We start from the raw sequence: 17,021 nt of genomic DNA, 5'->3' as shown, positions 1-17,021 counted from the left end.
CCCGGCTTGCGTGTTGGACTCAACGTTGGCTTTGTCTTTTTTTTTTTTTTTTAATCATCGTCTGAGGATATGTGTATTGGTTTGTTGTTGTTAATCTTCACCTGATTTTCCATTGATTTTTAGAGAGTGGAAGGGGCAGGGGAGAGAGAGAGAGAGAAACATCAATGTGAGAGAGACACATCGATGGGTTGCCTCCCGCACGTGTCCCGTCCAAGGCCGGGGATCGAGCCTGCAACCTGGGCACGCGCCCTTGACTGGAATCGAACCCGGGACCCTTCAGTCCCCGGGCGGATGCTCTATCCACTGAGCCAATTCGACTAGGACGTTTATTAAATTTTTTTTTTTTTTAGAGAGAGAGAAACAAACGTGAATGTGAGAGAGAAACACCGATTGGTTGCCTCTCATACAACGAACCCCGACCTGGGATCAGACCCACCGCCGAGGCACGTGCCTGACTTGGAATCGAACCCACTACCTTCTGGTGCCCAGGACGATGCTCCAACCAACCGAGCCCCTCCCCCCCCCCCCCCCCTCGGCCAGGGCCTGGTATTCCCTTTAACACCTTGTTTCCTGGGTAGGTCGTTTTAGGATTTAGGGCTTAAGGGCCAACCAGCCCTTAGATTTGTGGCTGTGAACTTAAAGTACCGATTCTGAATACGATTCCGTTTCGGTGACTTCGCTGCAGGCCTGGCCCTCCGCTGAGCTGCTGTGTGGCCCCACCTGAGTCCCGCCCCCTCCCGGGTCTTCCTCGGTCCCCGGTCATGCCAGGGGGGCGCGTGGCGGTGCTTGGGAAATGCGCTTTGTGTAGCCGGGAGGAAGGCGCCCTTCCGGGCTCTGCCGGCCAGGAGGAGCGCCCAGGGCCCCGGCCACGGCTCGTCCTGCTGACCTTCCTCTCCGCGTGTTTTCCCGGCAGGTGAGGCGGACGCTGTTCATCACTGGACTCCCCAGACTTGCCACGAAGGACGCGGTGGAGAGCCACTTCCGGTGAGCAGGGCCGGTGGGACCACCCAGTCCCGTGGGCGGGCGCCGGGGTGAGCGCCTTGTGTCCTCCAAAGGCCCTGCTGGCCCGGGACGGGCGGCGGGATTGCTCTGCGGCCCTGGGAGATGGGGGGGTGTCCCGCCTGCCTGGGGGTTCCTTTTCCAATGCCGCCCTTTGCCTCCGGCCCGCCCTGGGCGCAGGGACGCGTATCCCACGTGCGAGGTGGTGGAGGTCCAGCTGTGCTACAACGTGGCCAAGCTGATCTACCTGTGCAAGGAGAGGTACGGGGTGCCTGCATGTGTGTGTGTGTGTGTGTGTGTGTGTGTGTGTGTGTAAGTGGGTGTGCATGCACGGGGAAGCGGTTGTGCACGGGTGAGTGGGTATGTGTGCACGTGTGTGTGTGTGTGGGGAAGCAGGCATGCGCGGGTGAGCGGGTATGCGTGCACGTGTGTGTGTGTGTGGGGGAAACAGGCATGCACGGGTGAGCGGGTATGCGTGCACGTGTGTGTGTGTGTGTGAAGCAGGCATGCGCGGGTGAGCGGGTATGCGTGCACGTGTGTGTGTGTGTGTGTGTGAAGCAGGCATGCGCGGGTGAGCGGGTGTGCGTGCACGTGTGTGTGTGTGTGTGAAGCAGGCATGTGCGGGTGAGCGGGTATGCATGCACGTGTGTGTGTGTGTGTGTGTGAAGCAGGCATGCGCGGGTGAGCGGGTATGCGTGCACGTGTGTGTGTGTGTGTGTGAAGCAGGCATGCGCGGGTGAGCAGGTATGCGTGCACGTGTGTGTGTGTGTGTGTGAAGCAGGCATGTGCGGGTGAGCGGGTATGCGTGCACGTATGTGTGTGGGGGGAAGCAGGCGTGCGTGGGTGAGTGGGCCTGCGTGGGTGAGTGGGTGTGCGTGTGTGGGTGAGCGGGCCTGCGCCTTCTGACCCTCCCCCCCGGAGATGCCCACCCTCCCTCCTTGCTGGCCTCCAGCTTGTTCGGAGGCTGGGCTCCCCGCTCTGGGTGACTGAGGCTGAGTGGAGGGTGCGGGGTCCGTGCTGCAGGATGGTGGGTCTAAGGTCCCTCCCCCCGACCTCCACCTGCAGAAAGAAGACGGAGAAGAGCCTGAGCTACTACACAAACCTGCAGGCGAAGACGGGCCAGCGGACCCTCATCAACCCCAAGCCCTGCGGCCAGTTCTGCTGCTTCGAAGTGCAGGGCTGTGAGCGGGTGAGGCCCCGCCCCCCGGGCCGGGCGCGGGCGCTGGGGGCCCCGGCCACCCGCACGGGGCCACGGCCTCACCGGGACGTGTCCTCTGGCAGGAGGACGCCATCGCTTACTACACGGGCCTGAAGGACCGGCTGATGGAGAGGATCACGGAGGAGGAGTCCAGGGTCCAGTTCCAGCCCCTGGGCATGGCCTTCGTCACCTTCCAGGAGAAGTTCATGGCCACCTAGTGAGTGCCCCGCCCCCCCCCCCCCCCCCGGGCTGGCCCCCTGGCCCCTGTCTAGACGCCCCGCTGGCCCTCTCGGGGAGAGATGATACCGCCGAGTCACATCGCTGGGGTCTGCCGGTGGCGTGTCCATCTGCCTCCCCAGGTCTGGCTCGGGAGGCACCACCACGCTTACCCCCCGGGGGGCCCAGCCTGGTGTCTGTGGGACAGGGGGCTCGGGTGACTCTAGCTGAGACCCTCTCGTGGATGTGGCCTTACCCAGCTGCGGGGCTCGCACCAGCTGCCCCAGGGGTCCATCGGCTCTGCGTCCCAGCATCCTGCCAGCGGGATGGATGCCACCCTCCTTCAGATAGCCGCTCTGCACCCCAGATCCTGCTTCTGAACATGGGCTCCCCATCTTCCTACAAAGGGGCACTCGGGGTGCTCACTGCTGCAGGCAGCCTGGCCCCGGGGAGGGCGTTTGCATAACGCACCTCCGCCTGCCTGTGGTCTGGCTCGTAAAGCCTACCTGTGCCTGGAGCCTCGGCGTCCCCGAGCCTTGGGAGCCGCAGAGGCGTGGGGTCAAGAGATGGGCCCTTTATGGGAGACAAAGGGGGAAAGAGGAGGAGCTGGCGAGGGTTGAGGTGGGGTCCGAGGGAGGGAAATCGTGGATCAGAATGGGAGACGCCTCGTGTACTGTGGCCTGATAGCGACTCTGGGGCCTGGGAGGTAAGCGAGAGCCTTGAAGGGTGAAGCCACTGGCAGCAGGATCCCGGCGGGGGGTGAAGGGGGGCAGTGTAAACAGCATGGGAACTGGAGCCAGACAGATGGGGCGTAGAACCTGATCGGAGAGCCTCAGTTTCCTTATCTGTAAAATAGGAATAATAATCCTTGGCTTGCAGGGCTGTTCTGAGGATTAAACAAAACCCGCCAGATAGCATGCCATGCATGTTGTCTCTCTCATAGCATCTACACTAATAAAAGAGTAAGATGCTAATTGACCGTACCTTTGCGACGCCCACCAGCCAATCAGGAGCGAGTATGCAAATTAACCCAACAAAGATGGTGGTTTAATTTGCATACACAGGCGCCAAGTGGCCGGGGGTGGGACGCAGGTGTTCTGCCCTGCCCCAGCTGCTCCAGGCCTCTGGGCAGCGTGGGAAGGCAGAAAGGCGTCTCCGGGCTGGAGCGAAGGCAGTGCCAGCAGCCAGGTGAAGGAAGGCCCCTTCTTGCACGAATCTTCGTGCAGTGGGCCTCTAGTTAATTATAATAATAAATCCATAGTAATAAAGCCAGCGTCCTGCATCAATTATAATAAATCAATAGTAATAAAGCCAAGTCTGCCCTCCCCGCAGCATCCTGAAGGACTTCAACGCCTGCAAGTGCCAGGGCCTGAGGTGCAAAGGGGAGCCCCAGCCGTCCTCCTGCAGCAGAGAGCTCTGCATCTCCCAGTGGACAGTCACCTTCGCCACCTACCCCGAGGACATCTGCTGGTGAGCCCCCAGGCCGCCGGGGCCACAGCCCCGTGCTCAGGAGCCACACGTGTCTCGTGGCTGCTGTCTCGGACAGGACAGCCTGAGGTCAAGTGTCCCCTGCTTCGTTCGCCTGGGGCACATTAACCCTTTGCACTCGCTTGCGTTTTTCTCGATTCCTTTATTCTACTCGGGATTTAATTTTTCAAATACCCCAGATTTTACAAAGCGCGGCAGTAGAATAAAAAACTGGAGTTTCTTTTCATACAAACTTATTTATTTGGATTTTTTTTATATTTCAAATTATTTTTTTATTTTTTATTTTTTAAATATATTTTATTGATTTTTTACAGAGAGGAAGGGAGAGGGATAGAGAGCTAGAAACATCGATGAGAGAGAATCATCGACCAGCTGCCTCCTGCACACCCCCTACCAGGGATGTGCCCGCAGCCAATGTACATGCCCTTGACCGGAATCGAACCTGGGACCCTTCAGTCCGCAGACCGACGCTCTATCCATTGAGCCAAACCGGTTTCAGCTATATTTCAAATTATTGATACATTCAATACAATTCGACATACGAGCTGCTGCCGATGCTAACCGTGTCGAGTCACACTCGACATCCGAGTGCAAAAGGTTAAAAGAGTAAAAAGAAAAAAGTTGAAATTAATTTTCATCATAGTATCGATCTCTCTATAGATACTAAAATATTATCCGTCCGACAGTTAGCGGAGAATAACTTGTATCTCCCCTGAGCTCCTAGGGCCCCAACATTTGACCTTCCAGTGGCTGAAGGTCGGTGCAGAGACCTCGTCTGTGCGCCCCGGTCGAAATGAGCCCCACGCCAGAGCCCCTGGCTTGACTCACGTGGGCTTTCTGACCCCCCCCTGAGCCACGGGCGCTGTTGGTGGGGTTGGTGGCCGGGTCCCGGGAGTTGAGCCTGCAGGGCCCGTGTCCTCTCCTCCGCAGGAAGAACCTCTCCGTCCAGGGCGCCCGCTGGTGGCTCCAGTGGCTGGGCATCAACTTTGTGCTCTTCGTGGTGCTGTTTTTTCTGACCACGCCCTCCATCATCCTCTCCACCATGGACAAGTTCAACGTCACCAAACCCATCCACGCGCTGAATGTGAGCAGTGACCGTTCTGCAAGGCCCATCCCAGGAGGGCTGGTGCGGGGAGGAGGGGTGGGGGCCCCTGTACCAGGGACAGTGTTGGTTCTGGGGGGCCAGGAGGACCAAACCCCAGCCCCGGAGTTCACTGAGCCGCCATGCCAGTAGGTCGTGGTCTCACCCCCCTCCGCCGCCCCAACCCTCCCCGCTGGGGGCCTTGTGTTCCAGGACCCAATCATCAGCCAGTTCTTCCCCACCCTCCTCCTCTGGTCCTTCTCCGCCCTGCTGCCGACCATTGTCTACTACTCCACGCTGCTCGAGTCTCACTGGACCAAGTGAGTGTGGGGGGCGCTGGCCCCCGTGCCCTAGGGCAGCGGGCACACGGCCTCCTGGGGGCCCCGGGGACACCGGGGCCTGGGCGTGCTCACGCCTGACTTCCTGCAGGTCCGGGGAAAACCGGATCATGGTGACCAAGGTCTACATCTTCCTGATCTTCATGGTGCTGATCCTGCCTTCCCTCGGCCTCACCAGGTACACGGGGCTGCCGCCTGCTCGCCATTCAGAGTCTGGTCGTAGCTGGAGAGGACTGTCGCCCGGAGAATGGAAACTTTTTAAAAAAATATATAATTATGCTTGTTTCTCACTTTTTAAAATGTATATATATATTTAATGTTTTTATTGATTTCAGAGAGGAAGGCAGAGGGAGAGAGAAGCATTGATGGCCTGCCTCCTGCACGCCCCCTACTGGGGATCATGCCTGCAACCCTGGCATGTGCCCTGCCTGGGAATCGAACTATGACCTCCTGGTTCATAGGCTGATGCTCTCAACCCCTGAGCCACACCAGCTGGGCTGGAAATGGTTTTGGAGTGGATGCATATTCCTGACAACATTGAAGCCTGTCACACTCTCTTGGAGGGCAATTGGGCTGCTCATGGATTCTCCTGGAGACAGGATCTCTCTACGTTTGAAAACAAATTTATCACGAGGGCTGTCCTCTCAGGGGGAGGGTCTGATCCTGGCTTGGTTTCTCTCCGGGGAGGAAGTTTCTGGTACAGTAGGCCCTGGCACGTCACACGGTAGTAAGCGGCATTTTATTTTTTATTTATTTTTATTTTTTAAGATTTTTATTGATTTCAGAGAGGAAGGGAACAGAAGAGAGCGATAGAAACATCCATGATGAGAGGGAATCATTGATCGGCTGCCTCCTGCTCGCCCCCTACTGGGGATGGAGCCCGAAGCCCGGGCATGTGTCCTGACCGGGAATCAAACCCGTGACCCTTGAGTCTGCAGGTCGACGCTCTACCCACTGAGCCACACCGGCCAGGCGTCAGCGGCATTTTGAAGGACACGTGTGGCTCTGGAGATGCGGCCTGTCTTTAGAAGAAGAGGAAAAGGGACGTCTGTGCTGTGATCGCGAGGCGGTTGGAAGTCGGTTCTGACGGGATCTGTTTGTCTTGCAGCCTGGACTTTTTCTTCCGGTGGCTCTTTGACAAATCCTCCCCGGACACCTCCATCAGGCTGGAGTGAGTATCGGCTGCTCGAGGAGGTGATGGAGCCACGGCCCAGAGCACATGTCCCACGGGGCTCGGCCTCCCCCGCGGGGAGGGTGGTCCTCGTGTCGGAACAGGCCACTTCCTCCCGGAGACCACACGGCCTGGGCCTTCCCGGCTCCCCGACCCCGGTTTCTGCTGGGGAGGCGGGGCAGAGCCTTCGGCCACGCCGGGGGAGCTGGCCCAGTTTGTGTGCAAAACATGCGGTTCACTTTTTAGGCCGAGACTCAATTAGTCGCAGCCTCATTCTGTCTCTGAGACTTACTTACCGAGACCTGAGCCGCCGGGGAGAAGGAGGTGCTGGGCCCCCGTGGTGCCGGGGGGCAGGAGGGGGAGGAATAATTAACGTTGCAGCCAGAACGACTGTCGGGACTGTGGGTTACCTTTGCCAGGAGAACGGAGCTCAGCTGATGGCTGATGCGGGTCCTTGTTCGTATTTCCAGCTCGCACCCCACCCACTCAGCAGTAATGCTTATGACTTAAGAAGGCACCGAGCTGCATGCTGGGTTCTGGGTCTCGTTTCACCTTCACAGCCACTGAGGAGTGGGTCCTGTCGTTGTCCCCATTTTACAGATGAGGAGACTGAGGCCCCGAGATGTTGAATAACTTGCCCAAGGCTACCCAGGGAGTTAAGAGATGCAGCTGGGACGTGACCTCAGCCCCTATTGCATTGGACTTTAGGTCCTGAAATAGGCTCTTAGGCCCATGACGGATTTTCCCAAAGACATATTTATAGTGAGGCTGGCTGTAATTTCCTTTTTTAATCTTTTATTTGTTTTCCATCACCATGTAAGGGGTGAATTATTACTATTATATTTTTTGTAATCCTCACCCGAGGATATTTTTCCATTGTTTTTTTTTTTTTTTTGGAGAGAGTGGAAGAGAGAGGGAAAGACAGAAACATCGATGTGAGAGAAGCACATCGATTAGTTGCCTCCTGCACGAGCCCCAACCAGGGCCCGGGCCGGGGAGGAGCCTGCAACCAAAGCACATGCCCTTGACCGGAATCAAACCCGGGACCCTTCGGTCCCCAGGCCGACGCTCTATCCACTGAGCCACACCGGCCAGGGCGGCCCTCCCTCTTCACCTTGTCTGCACATCCCCTTCTCGGGAAGGCTCTCTGACGCCCGCCGAGCACGGGAACATCGCCGCCCGCTCTCCCCTCGCACCCGCACACCCGGCACCCATGTGTTTGCGTGTCTGTGGGTGCCCCCCGCTGGGATGTGAGCTCCGAGAGGGCAGGGCAGGGGCTTTGTTTCGCTCTCAGCGCCTGGCACACGTGGGTGCTGCACAGGCACCTGCCGGGGCCTCGGGTCCCGGCTCGTCTGACTCGGCCCCCGCCCCGCCCGGGTCCCCAGGTGCGTCTTCCTGCCGGACCAGGGCGCCTTCTTCGTGAACTACGTCATCGCCTCGGCCTTCATCGGCACCGGCATGGAGCTGCTGCGGCTGCCCGGCCTCATCCTCTACACCTTCCGCATGGTCATGGCCAAGACCGCCGCCGACCGCAGGAACGTCAAGCAGGTGCGGGCTGGCGCGGAGGGCGGCACGGGCTTCCCCCCTGAGCTGCCCCACTCGGCACTTCCCCAGCCGCCTGCTCAGTGCCGGGCACTTTGCCACGTGCCTTTCACCAGGGCCCAGGCCGCCTGTGGGGGCGGAGGGCCAGGCCCTGCTTGCCAGGGGCAGGTCTTCATAAACCTCCGTCCGCTCCGACTCACCGGCTGGAAGAGAGAGTGTGGATTTTTACATTCAAATTTTTTTTTTTTTTTAAATTTGATTTCAGAGAGGAAGGGAGAGGGAGAGAGATAGAAACATCAATGATGAGAGAATCATTGATCGGCTGCCTCCTGCACGCCCTCTACTGGGGATCGAGCCTGCAACCTGGGCATATGCCCTTGACTGGAGTCGAACCCAGGACCCAGCTACGGCTGGATTTTCACATTTTATTTTTATTTATTTATTTTCAAAGTATATTTTATTGATTTTTTATAGAGAGGAAAGGAGAGGGAGAGAGAGTTAGAAACATCGATGAGAGAGAAACATCGATCAGCTGCCTCCTGCACACCCCCTACTGGGGATGTGCCCACAACCCAGGTACATGCCCTTGACCGGAATCGAACCTGGGACCCTTCAGTCCGCAGGCCGACGCTCTATCCACTGAACCACACCAGCTAGAGCTGGATTTTCACATTTTAACCGGTCTTACACATACACACACACACACACACACACACACACACACACACACACACATCAGCATGTCACATATTTGGGCCATCCGTGTGCACAAACCCTTAAGATGATCCCAGCTGTCAAAGGCGTTTGGGGCATCGTCACTGTTCCCACATGGGTAACGTGGGTTCTCTCTTACTCTCCTTTGGCTGTGGGCACCCCGAGAGGACAGTCCGAACCCTCTGAGACGGGCCCTGCTGGGGCCTTACCTGGCAGACGCACAGCCTAAGCCGCAGGCAGGTTAGGAGCCCCGGACGCACACTGGAACGGGCAGAGCTGACGTGGCGTCTGATGCCAGAGTCCGTAGGGGTCACGGCCCTCCGGGGGCTCGGGGGCCTGCTGGGGAGACACGATGAAGACAGAGGTGACCCTAGGGAAGCATGAGGCACGGCACCGTGGAGGTCTGGGCGTGCGCGGAGTGAAGCTGGAGAAGGCTTGTGGAGGGAGGAAAGGACCTCACGCCCGGCCGGGGTGGCTCAGTGGTTGAGCATTGACCTATGAACCAGGAGGTCACGGTTCAATCCCCGGCACGGCACATGCCCAGGTTGTCGGCTCGATCCCCAGAAGGGGGCGTGCAGGAGGCAGCTGATCCATGATTCTCACCATTGATGTTGTTATCTCTCCTCTCCCTTCTTCTCTGAAATCAATTTAAAAAATATATTTTTTTTAAAAAAAAGAAAAAGGACCTCGAGGTGGGGGAGCTGTGAGTCTCCCGTTTCCAAAGTCCTTCTCACCCGGTTTGCCCTCACCACCGGGAGCCATCCGAGGGGCTTGGGGCCGAGCAGGCCTCGCAGCACCTCTCCTTCTCCTCCTCCTCCTCCTCCTCCTCCTCCTCCTCCTCCTCCTCCTTCTCCTCCTCCTCCTCCTCCTCCTCCTCCTCCTCCTCCTCTTCCTCCTCCTCCTCCTCCTTCTCCTCCTCCTCCTCCTCCTCCTCCTCCTCCTCCTCCTCCTCCTCTTCCTCCTCCTCCTCCTCCTCCTCCTCCTCCTCCTCCTCCTCCTCCTCTTCCTCCTCCTTCTCATCCTCCTCCTCCTCCTCTTCCTCCTCCTTCTCATCCTCCTCCTCCTCCTCCTCCTCTTCCTCCTCCTTCTCATCCTCCTCCTTCTCCTCCCAGAACCAGGCCTTTGAGTTCGAGTTCGGAGCCATGTACGCGTGGATGCTGTGCGTCTTCTCCGTCATCATGGCCTACAGCATCACCTGCCCCATCATCGCGCCCTTCGGTGAGCAACCCTGAGGCCAGTCCAGGGAGGGTGGGTGGCTGACTCCACCAGGCGCCCCAAGACAGCCGTCACGGGGCATTCTGGAGCCCCACAAACAGGGGACCTCTTGAAGCCACAAGAGCCACATGCTGTCAAGGAGCCACGGGTGCCACCAAATTTAATTCACTTCTCGTGAATTCCTTCCCCTGGCCTTCCAAACTGTGGCCTCACTCAGTACTTCTGGTCTGGGCTTCTCCACCAGCTGACCACTTCACTCTTATTTTTTAAAAAATATGTTTTTATTGATTTTGGAGAGAAGAAGGGAGAGGGAGAGGGAGATAGAAACATCAATGATGAAGGAATCATTGATCGGCTGCCTCTTGCAAGCCCCCTACTGGGGATCAAGTCCACAACCTGGGCGTGTGCCCTGACCGGGAATCGAACCAGTGACCTCCTGGTTCATAGGTTGATGCTCAACCACTGAGCCACACCAGCTGGGCTGAACACTCTATTCCTGGTGGATTCTTGAACACACTAAGGCAGTAACGATCGAGGTTCTCATGCGGGCTGTCCCTCTGGCCGTCACCTTCGCACCCCCCATGGGGGATCACACCATTCGACCAGCCAGGCCTTGCTTCTGTCCCCCTCACAGACGAAGCACTCGGTGCCTGTCCGTGAGGCGTAGAGTCAGGATTCGAACGTGGAACGGTTCGACGTTAAAGGCCAGGGTCTGGCAACTAAAATAAAACATCGGGAACGGGCCGACAGGCGGAAGGCTCTAGAAGGAAAACCCAGCACCAGGAGACGGTTGGCAGTGCGAGCTGAGGCTGGCGGGTAGGAGGAAGTGGGGGTTTTCCCTGTTGGCTCTCCTGTACTGTTTTTAAAGTATAGGATTACTCTCTCAAAACAAAGCAAAACCAGCCCGGCCGGCGTGGCTCAGTGGTTGAGCGTCGACCTGTGAACCAGGAGGTCACGGTTCGATTCCCGGTCAGGGCACATGCCTGGGTTGCGGGCTCGATCCCCAGTGGGGGGCGTGCAGGAGGCAGCCGATCCATGGTTCTCTCTCATCATTGATGTTCCTATCTCTCTCTCTTCCTCTCCCTTGCTCTCTGAAATCAATAAAAACATATTTTTAAAAAAAAGCAAAACCAAAAAATGTCGAAGAACCTGACATAAAAGGCAGTGGGATGCCCCTTAAGATCCTTGAGTATCCATTGGCCCAGGGCAGGAGGTCACTTGGGCGGGAGAAGGAAGGGAGGGTGGGAGCACTGAGGGGTCTGGGGGTGTAAAGTAGCCTCTTTCCCCGAAACGATGCTGGAATTTCAGTGTTCTGTGGGCCCCGAGTCACAGACACTGCCACTCCTGGAGTCAGGAACGGGGAGGGGAGAGGGAAGAGGAGAGAGGGAGGGGGAGGAGGGGAGGGGAGGGGGAGGAGGGGAGGGGGAGAGACCAGGAACACTGGCAGCCAGGTTATGCATTTTGCCCCCCTCTTGTTCCTGGGGTCAAACAGCTGCCCCAGCCCCGGTTCCATGTACAGCCCCCCTTGTGGCCACGCCGGGTCCCCGCTCACAGCCCCCCTCCGCAGGCCTCATCTACATCCTGCTCAAGCACTTGGTGGACCGGCACAACCTCTACTTTGCCTACCTCCCGGCCAAGCTGGAGAAGAGGATCCACTTCGCGGCCGTGAACCAGGCCTTGGCCGCCCCCATCCTGTGCCTCTTCTGGCTCTTCTTCTTCTCCTTCCTGCGCCTGGGTGAGGCCCCTTCTGACCCAGTGTGGCCCCAGGGAGGGCTGGCTGGGTGTCCCATCAGAATGTGGCCCCCAGGGAGGGCTGGCTGGGTGTCCAATCAGAATGTGGCACCCAGGGTGAAGGTTGGCTGGGTGTCCAATCAGAATGTGGCCCCCAGGGAGGGCTGGGTGAGTATCCAATCAGAATGTGGCCCCCAGGGAGGGCTGGCTGGGTGTCCCATCAGAATGTGGCCTCCAGGGAGGGCTGGCTGAGTGTCAATCAGAATGTGGCCCCCAGGGAGGGCTGGCTGAGTGTCAATCAGAATGTGGCCCCCAGGGAGGACTAGCTGGGTGTCAATCAGAATGTGGCACCCTGGGTGAAGGTTGGCTGGGTGTCCAATCAGAATATAAGGCAGCCCTAGTCTTACATTCCCATACACATACCAGCCAGTCAAATCCCTTGCTGCTTTAATAGCATCAACTCAGTGTCCAATCAGAATGTGGCCTCCAGGGAGGGCTGGCTGGGTGTCCAATCAGAATGTGGCACCCAGGGAGGGCTGGCTGGGTGTCCAGTCAGAATGTGGCACCCAGGGAGGGCTGGCTGGGTGTCCAATCAGAATGTGGCCTCCAGGGAGGGCTGGTTGGGTGTCCTATCAGAATGTGGCCCCCAGGGAGGGCTGGCTGGGTGTCCAATCAGAATGTGGCACCCAGGGAGGGCTGGCTGGGTGTCCAGTCAGAATGTGGCACCCAGGGTGAAGGCTGGCTGGGTGTCCAATCAGAATGTGGCCCCCAGGGAGGGCTGGCTGGGTGTCAATCAGAATGTGGCCCCCAGGGAGGGCTAGCTGGGTGTCCCATCAGAATGTGGCCCCCAGGGAGGGCTGGCTGGGTGTCCAATCAGAATGTGGCACCCAGGGTGAAGGTTGGCTGGGTGTCCAATCAGAATGTGGCACCCAGGGTGAAGGTTGGCTGGGTGTCCAATCAGAATGTGGCATCCAGGGTGAGGCTGGTTATCCAATCAGGATGTGGCCCCCGGGGTGAGGGCTGGCTGGGTGCAGCTGGACCACCTGAGCTAGCCCAGCTGGAGTGGAACGGGTGAAGGCCAGGCGGACTGCCCCAGGCAGCTGAGAGAGAGGATGGTCCCTTCGTCTGCCGTGGGGGAGGCTGAGCCAGAGGAGACGGGGAGGCGGGTCCAGACCCCTCACACCTCACCTGGGGACGTGGCGGAGGGAAAAACCAACGCTGTTGGGAAAAAGGAAAAGGCAGGAGAGATGTGTGCCTGCCTGAGTCTGCGGGGGCCTCCACCTACCTCACCGGGACAAGAGGCTGCAAGGACCTGACCAGCGGGAAGCTGGCCGATGCCCTCACCGGGGGTCCCAGCTGGTTGAGGGCGGGGAGGGGGCGGTGCCTTCTCTTTATTTTCTGCCCCAGAGAGAGGTCACCTGCCCAGGTGTGGGCCCTCCTCAGCAGGGTGAGGGTCAATGGCAGCCCTCTCTCCCTCCTTCTCTAAGGCCGCATCCCTCTGTCCCCAGGTCTGACGGCCCCCGCCACGCTGTTTAACTTCCTGGTCCTGCTGCTCACCATCCTGGTCTGCCTGGGCTACACCTGCTTTGGCTGCTTCAAGCACCTCAGCCCTCTGAACTACAAGGTAAAGGGCGCCACCCCATCACCCCACCCAGCCAGGACCTGGGCGGAGATGTGGGTCCACCCTCCACCCCTCCACCCACTCACACATCAACAACCTTCTCCAGGTTTTACTGATCTCCCCCCCGCCCCCCCCCGAAAGGTGTGGGTAGCTGGGTGCAATGTGAGACTTCCCTTCCCACCCCCTTCCCTGCTCCCTGCCCCCCGCCCCATGCCCCCTGGGGCTGTCGCTGGGAGCCCGGGGCCAGCTGGCACTGTTATTCGGGGTGTTCATAGTCGGCCTGTTTGGAGGGTGTTGTTCGGGACGATCATTGTTGCTAATCGTGGGAAGTTTCTGCTGTTCCCTGCAGACGGAGGAGTCGGCCGCTGACAAAGGGAGCGAGGCCCTGGCCCACGTGCCCGCTCCGTACACAGTAAGTCACGGCGCTCCCCCAGGACCCAGCCCCGGCCGGGGCCCCGGCAGGCACCCTCCCACCATCTCGTTAAGAAGGAAGCCCCTCGATCCCGTGTCGTGGGGCAGGTGGCTGGATTCATGTCACTTGAGACGGCGTCCCAGGGGCCTCTGGGGCTGTAACTTGGGTACATGACGCCGCATCCCCCACGAGGCGAGACGAAGAGTTCGTTTTGCCAGGATGTGCGCCCATCCCCTCGGGTGTCGGCTTCCGGCTCACTTTCCTCCTCTGCATATTTAATGCCTGGAGAGCCGGCTCCGTCGCCGGGCCTGTGGTTTGGTGAAGCCGATCCCCAGCGTTCCAGCAGCCCCTGCCCGGTGGGTCCCCCACGCTGCCCAGACCGGCTCCCCGTGGAGTTCCTGCTGCGTGCGGGCACCGGCGAGACGGTCTCCTTTCCTTCTGGGTCTGCCTGCTCCTGGATGGGGCTGGGACATGGGACCCCAGAGCCGTGACCACTGCCCCCTGACAGGGCGGGGAGGGGGTGGAGGGGGACAGCGGCTGCCTCCCAGGTGCCAGGCCCTCTTATCAGTGTCTGTCTTTGGACCGGACCCAGGGAAGGTTCTGGGGAGACTCCGGCCCCAGAGACACACCTGTGGCTGTGCCCGCCAGACCCGGGAGGAGGCGGAGCAGATGGATGATGGACAGCCCTCATGCCTTTTTATTTAATTCTTTTTCTTTTTTTTTTAATTCTCACCCAAGCATATTTTTTCCATTGATTTTTAGAGAGAGGGAAAGGGAGAAGGGGGTGGGGGGAGAGAAACATCGATTAGTTGCGTCCTGCAAGAACCCCGACCGAACGGATGGGGGTGAGGCTCAGGGAAGGAGCCTGAAACCCAGGTACCTGCCCTCGATCGGGAATCGAACCTGCGACCCTCCAGTGGGAGGGCCGACGCTCTAACCACTGAGCACACCGGCCAAGGCAGGAAATCCCTCGTTGTCAGCCTGGGTCTGGGGAGGGGCAGAGCAGAGCAGGGCTGTGCCGCTGGGTCGGCAGCTGGAGCCGGGGACGGGGAAGGGAAGTAGCCGCCACGGATTCGCTCTCCAGGGTCCCACCGGAAGCTCCTGAGCCTGTCCTGTGCGGTTCCATGTCCAGTATGACGCGAGGCATCCCCGGGGGTCCCGCGCCGGGAACCGGGAACCGCCGTTTCCTCTGAGGAACGGCGGGCGTGTGTCCTCCTTCCTGGTGATCGTGAGAACCGTGCAGTTGACGGCATTTTCCGTTTTGCTCTGGCTGCTCGGAAACTCTGCAGTGGGCACGTTTTGGGTCCTGATGTCCTAAATTAATGTTCTTCCTTCCTTTCTTTCTTTTTTTTTAAAAATATATTTTATTGATTTTTTACAGAGAGGAAGGGAGAGGGAGAGAGAGTTAGAAACATCGATGAGAGAGAAACATCGATCAGATGCCTCCTGCACACCCCCCACTGGGGATGTGCCCACAACCAAGGTACATGCCCTTGACCGGAATCGAACCTGGGACCCTTCAGTCCGCAGGCCGACGCTCTATCCACTGAGCCAAACCGGTTTTGGCTTTCTTTTCTTTCTTTTCTTTTCTTTTTTTTTTTTTTTTGATTTCAGAGAGGAAGGGAGAGGGAGAGCGATAGAAACATTGATGATGAGAGAGAATCATGGATCGATCAGCTGCCTCCTGCACGCCCCCCACTGGGGATCGAGCCCGCAGCCTGGGCATGTTCCCGGGACCCTTCAGTCTGCAGGCCGACGCTCTACCCACCGAGCCACACCAGCCAGGGCGTGGTGTTGTTTCTTTATGTGTCCCCCATGAGCATTGGGCCCCCTCCGGCTGGGAGGAGGGGGGACAGTGGAGGAGGAACGGGGTGCAGCGTCTCGTGCCCGCCCCAGCCGAGCACTAACGCCCCCCTCTGTCGGCAGCCCTACGTGCCCCGGATTCTGAACGGCATGGCCTCGGAGAGAACAGCTCTGTCCCCGCAGCTGCAGCAGACCTACGGCGCCGTCCGCAACATCAGCGGGACCGTCGCGGGGCAGGGCCTGGCCCCGAGCCCGGCGGACAGCGTGGGGGTGGCCCCCCAGGAGGCCTGAGGGCCGGAGCGCGGCGGGGCTGGGCGGGGCCCGGCGCGGGGCCCGGAGGTGAGGAGACGCCGGCGGAGACGTAGCTTGACATGGACCCCAGCCGCGTCCAGGACGTCCGTCCACGTTTTGAAGCCCCCTTCCCCCCGACCCCCGCTGCTCCGAACACATGAAACCAGCCGGGAAGGGGCTCCAGCCCTTGGCTGAGGGGGTTTGGGGCCGGACCTGGTGCAACCCCGACCCTTGCTGGTGGGTCTGGGGCCCTGCTCATGGCCCGTCCCCTTCCGCGGCGTCCAGCTCTGTCGCTGGACGATGTCCCCGCGCCTCGTAGCGAGATCACGTGCTGGAACGGTGTCCCTCCAGGCCCTGGTGGTGGCTCTCGGGGAACAGGCAGAGGGGACGAGGGAAGACCTCCCTCTGAGCACGCACCCCCCCCCCCCCCCCCCCCCGTCTGGGCACACGTGCGCCCCGCGGATACCCAACGAGCCTGAGATGGGGCCATTCCGGACCCCCCTCTCTGCAGCCAGCCGGGCACCGGCCCTGCCCCCGGCGGGAGCCGCGGGGAGCTGCCCACACGCTGCGCCCCGCTCTGGTTCTCTGTCTCTGTATCATGTTGCCGGTGAGGCTGTGGCTGGGCCGGGGTCACCGCGGCAGCCAGGGACAGCGCGAACCCTAATCAAGTGCCCGCTCAGCCAGATGGTGAGGTCCGCCCGTCGGCCTCTCAGCGCTGGTGCGGGGGGCTCGGTCTCCAGTCCTCGCCACCTCCTGTCTGCTCCCTCCTCGTGGGGGGCGGGGGAGGCGTGCTCAGGGCCTCCTGGGAGCCACGGGAGGACAGTGGCAGGGGTGGGGAGTCTGGGCCGGGTGCAGGGCTGTGGCCGAGGCAGGAAGGATGGGTAGTGTGTTACCCCCCGCCCCCCACCACCCCCCGCCCCCAGGGATCCCAGGGCTGAGAGAGAATTTGGGCACTTGCTGGAGACACCGCCTTCCTACTGCCTCCAGGGGGCGCCAGAGTCACAGGTGGGCGCAGGTGGTGGCAGAGCCAGGGCGGCCGCCTCCATCCCCAGAGGTGGGCCCGGCCAGGTTGCCAGGTGGGATCTGGGGCACCTGTGCGGACCCTGCCCCCCCCTCTGCCCCCCCCTCCTGTCACTCTGCCCCTCGGCCTCTGCTCTGAGCTGCCCGGGCACAGAAGGGGATGGAGCGGAGTCCTGGTGCC

General features: G+C 59.8%; 1 protein-coding gene across 5 annotated transcripts in view; it reads left to right on the top strand.

Annotated features, from left to right (window-relative positions):
- TMEM63A (transmembrane protein 63A) overlaps positions 1-15,834 on the top strand; it is a 30,985-nt gene extending 15,151 nt beyond the window's left edge. For all 5 annotated transcript variants that reach the window (XM_079763366.1, XM_079763368.1, XM_079763369.1 and 2 more), the window contains 15 exons: positions 914-984; positions 1,180-1,260; positions 2,065-2,188; positions 2,281-2,414; positions 3,746-3,883; positions 4,832-4,985; positions 5,196-5,302; positions 5,412-5,498; positions 6,429-6,491; positions 7,877-8,039; positions 9,860-9,965; positions 11,530-11,697; positions 13,202-13,317; positions 13,664-13,726; positions 15,653-15,834. In XM_079763366.1, coding sequence (XP_079619492.1) covers positions 914-984; positions 1,180-1,260; positions 2,065-2,188; positions 2,281-2,414; positions 3,746-3,883; positions 4,832-4,985; positions 5,196-5,302; positions 5,412-5,498; positions 6,429-6,491; positions 7,877-8,039; positions 9,860-9,965; positions 11,530-11,697; positions 13,202-13,317; positions 13,664-13,726; positions 15,653-15,820 — 1,743 coding nt within the window. In that variant the 3' untranslated portion in view covers positions 15,821-15,834. The remainder of the gene's footprint in view (positions 1-913; positions 985-1,179; positions 1,261-2,064; positions 2,189-2,280; positions 2,415-3,745; positions 3,884-4,831; positions 4,986-5,195; positions 5,303-5,411; positions 5,499-6,428; positions 6,492-7,876; positions 8,040-9,859; positions 9,966-11,529; positions 11,698-13,201; positions 13,318-13,663; positions 13,727-15,652) is intronic.
- Positions 15,835-17,021: the final 1,187 nt, after the last annotated feature.

The sequence above is a fragment of the Cnephaeus nilssonii genome, assembly GCF_951640355.1.
Source record: "Cnephaeus nilssonii genome assembly, chromosome: 23".
NCBI classification, from domain to species: domain Eukaryota; kingdom Metazoa; phylum Chordata; class Mammalia; order Chiroptera; family Vespertilionidae; genus Cnephaeus; species Cnephaeus nilssonii.
Note: the sequence above shows the minus strand (reverse complement) of the source record. Positions and strands in the feature narration are given on the sequence as shown.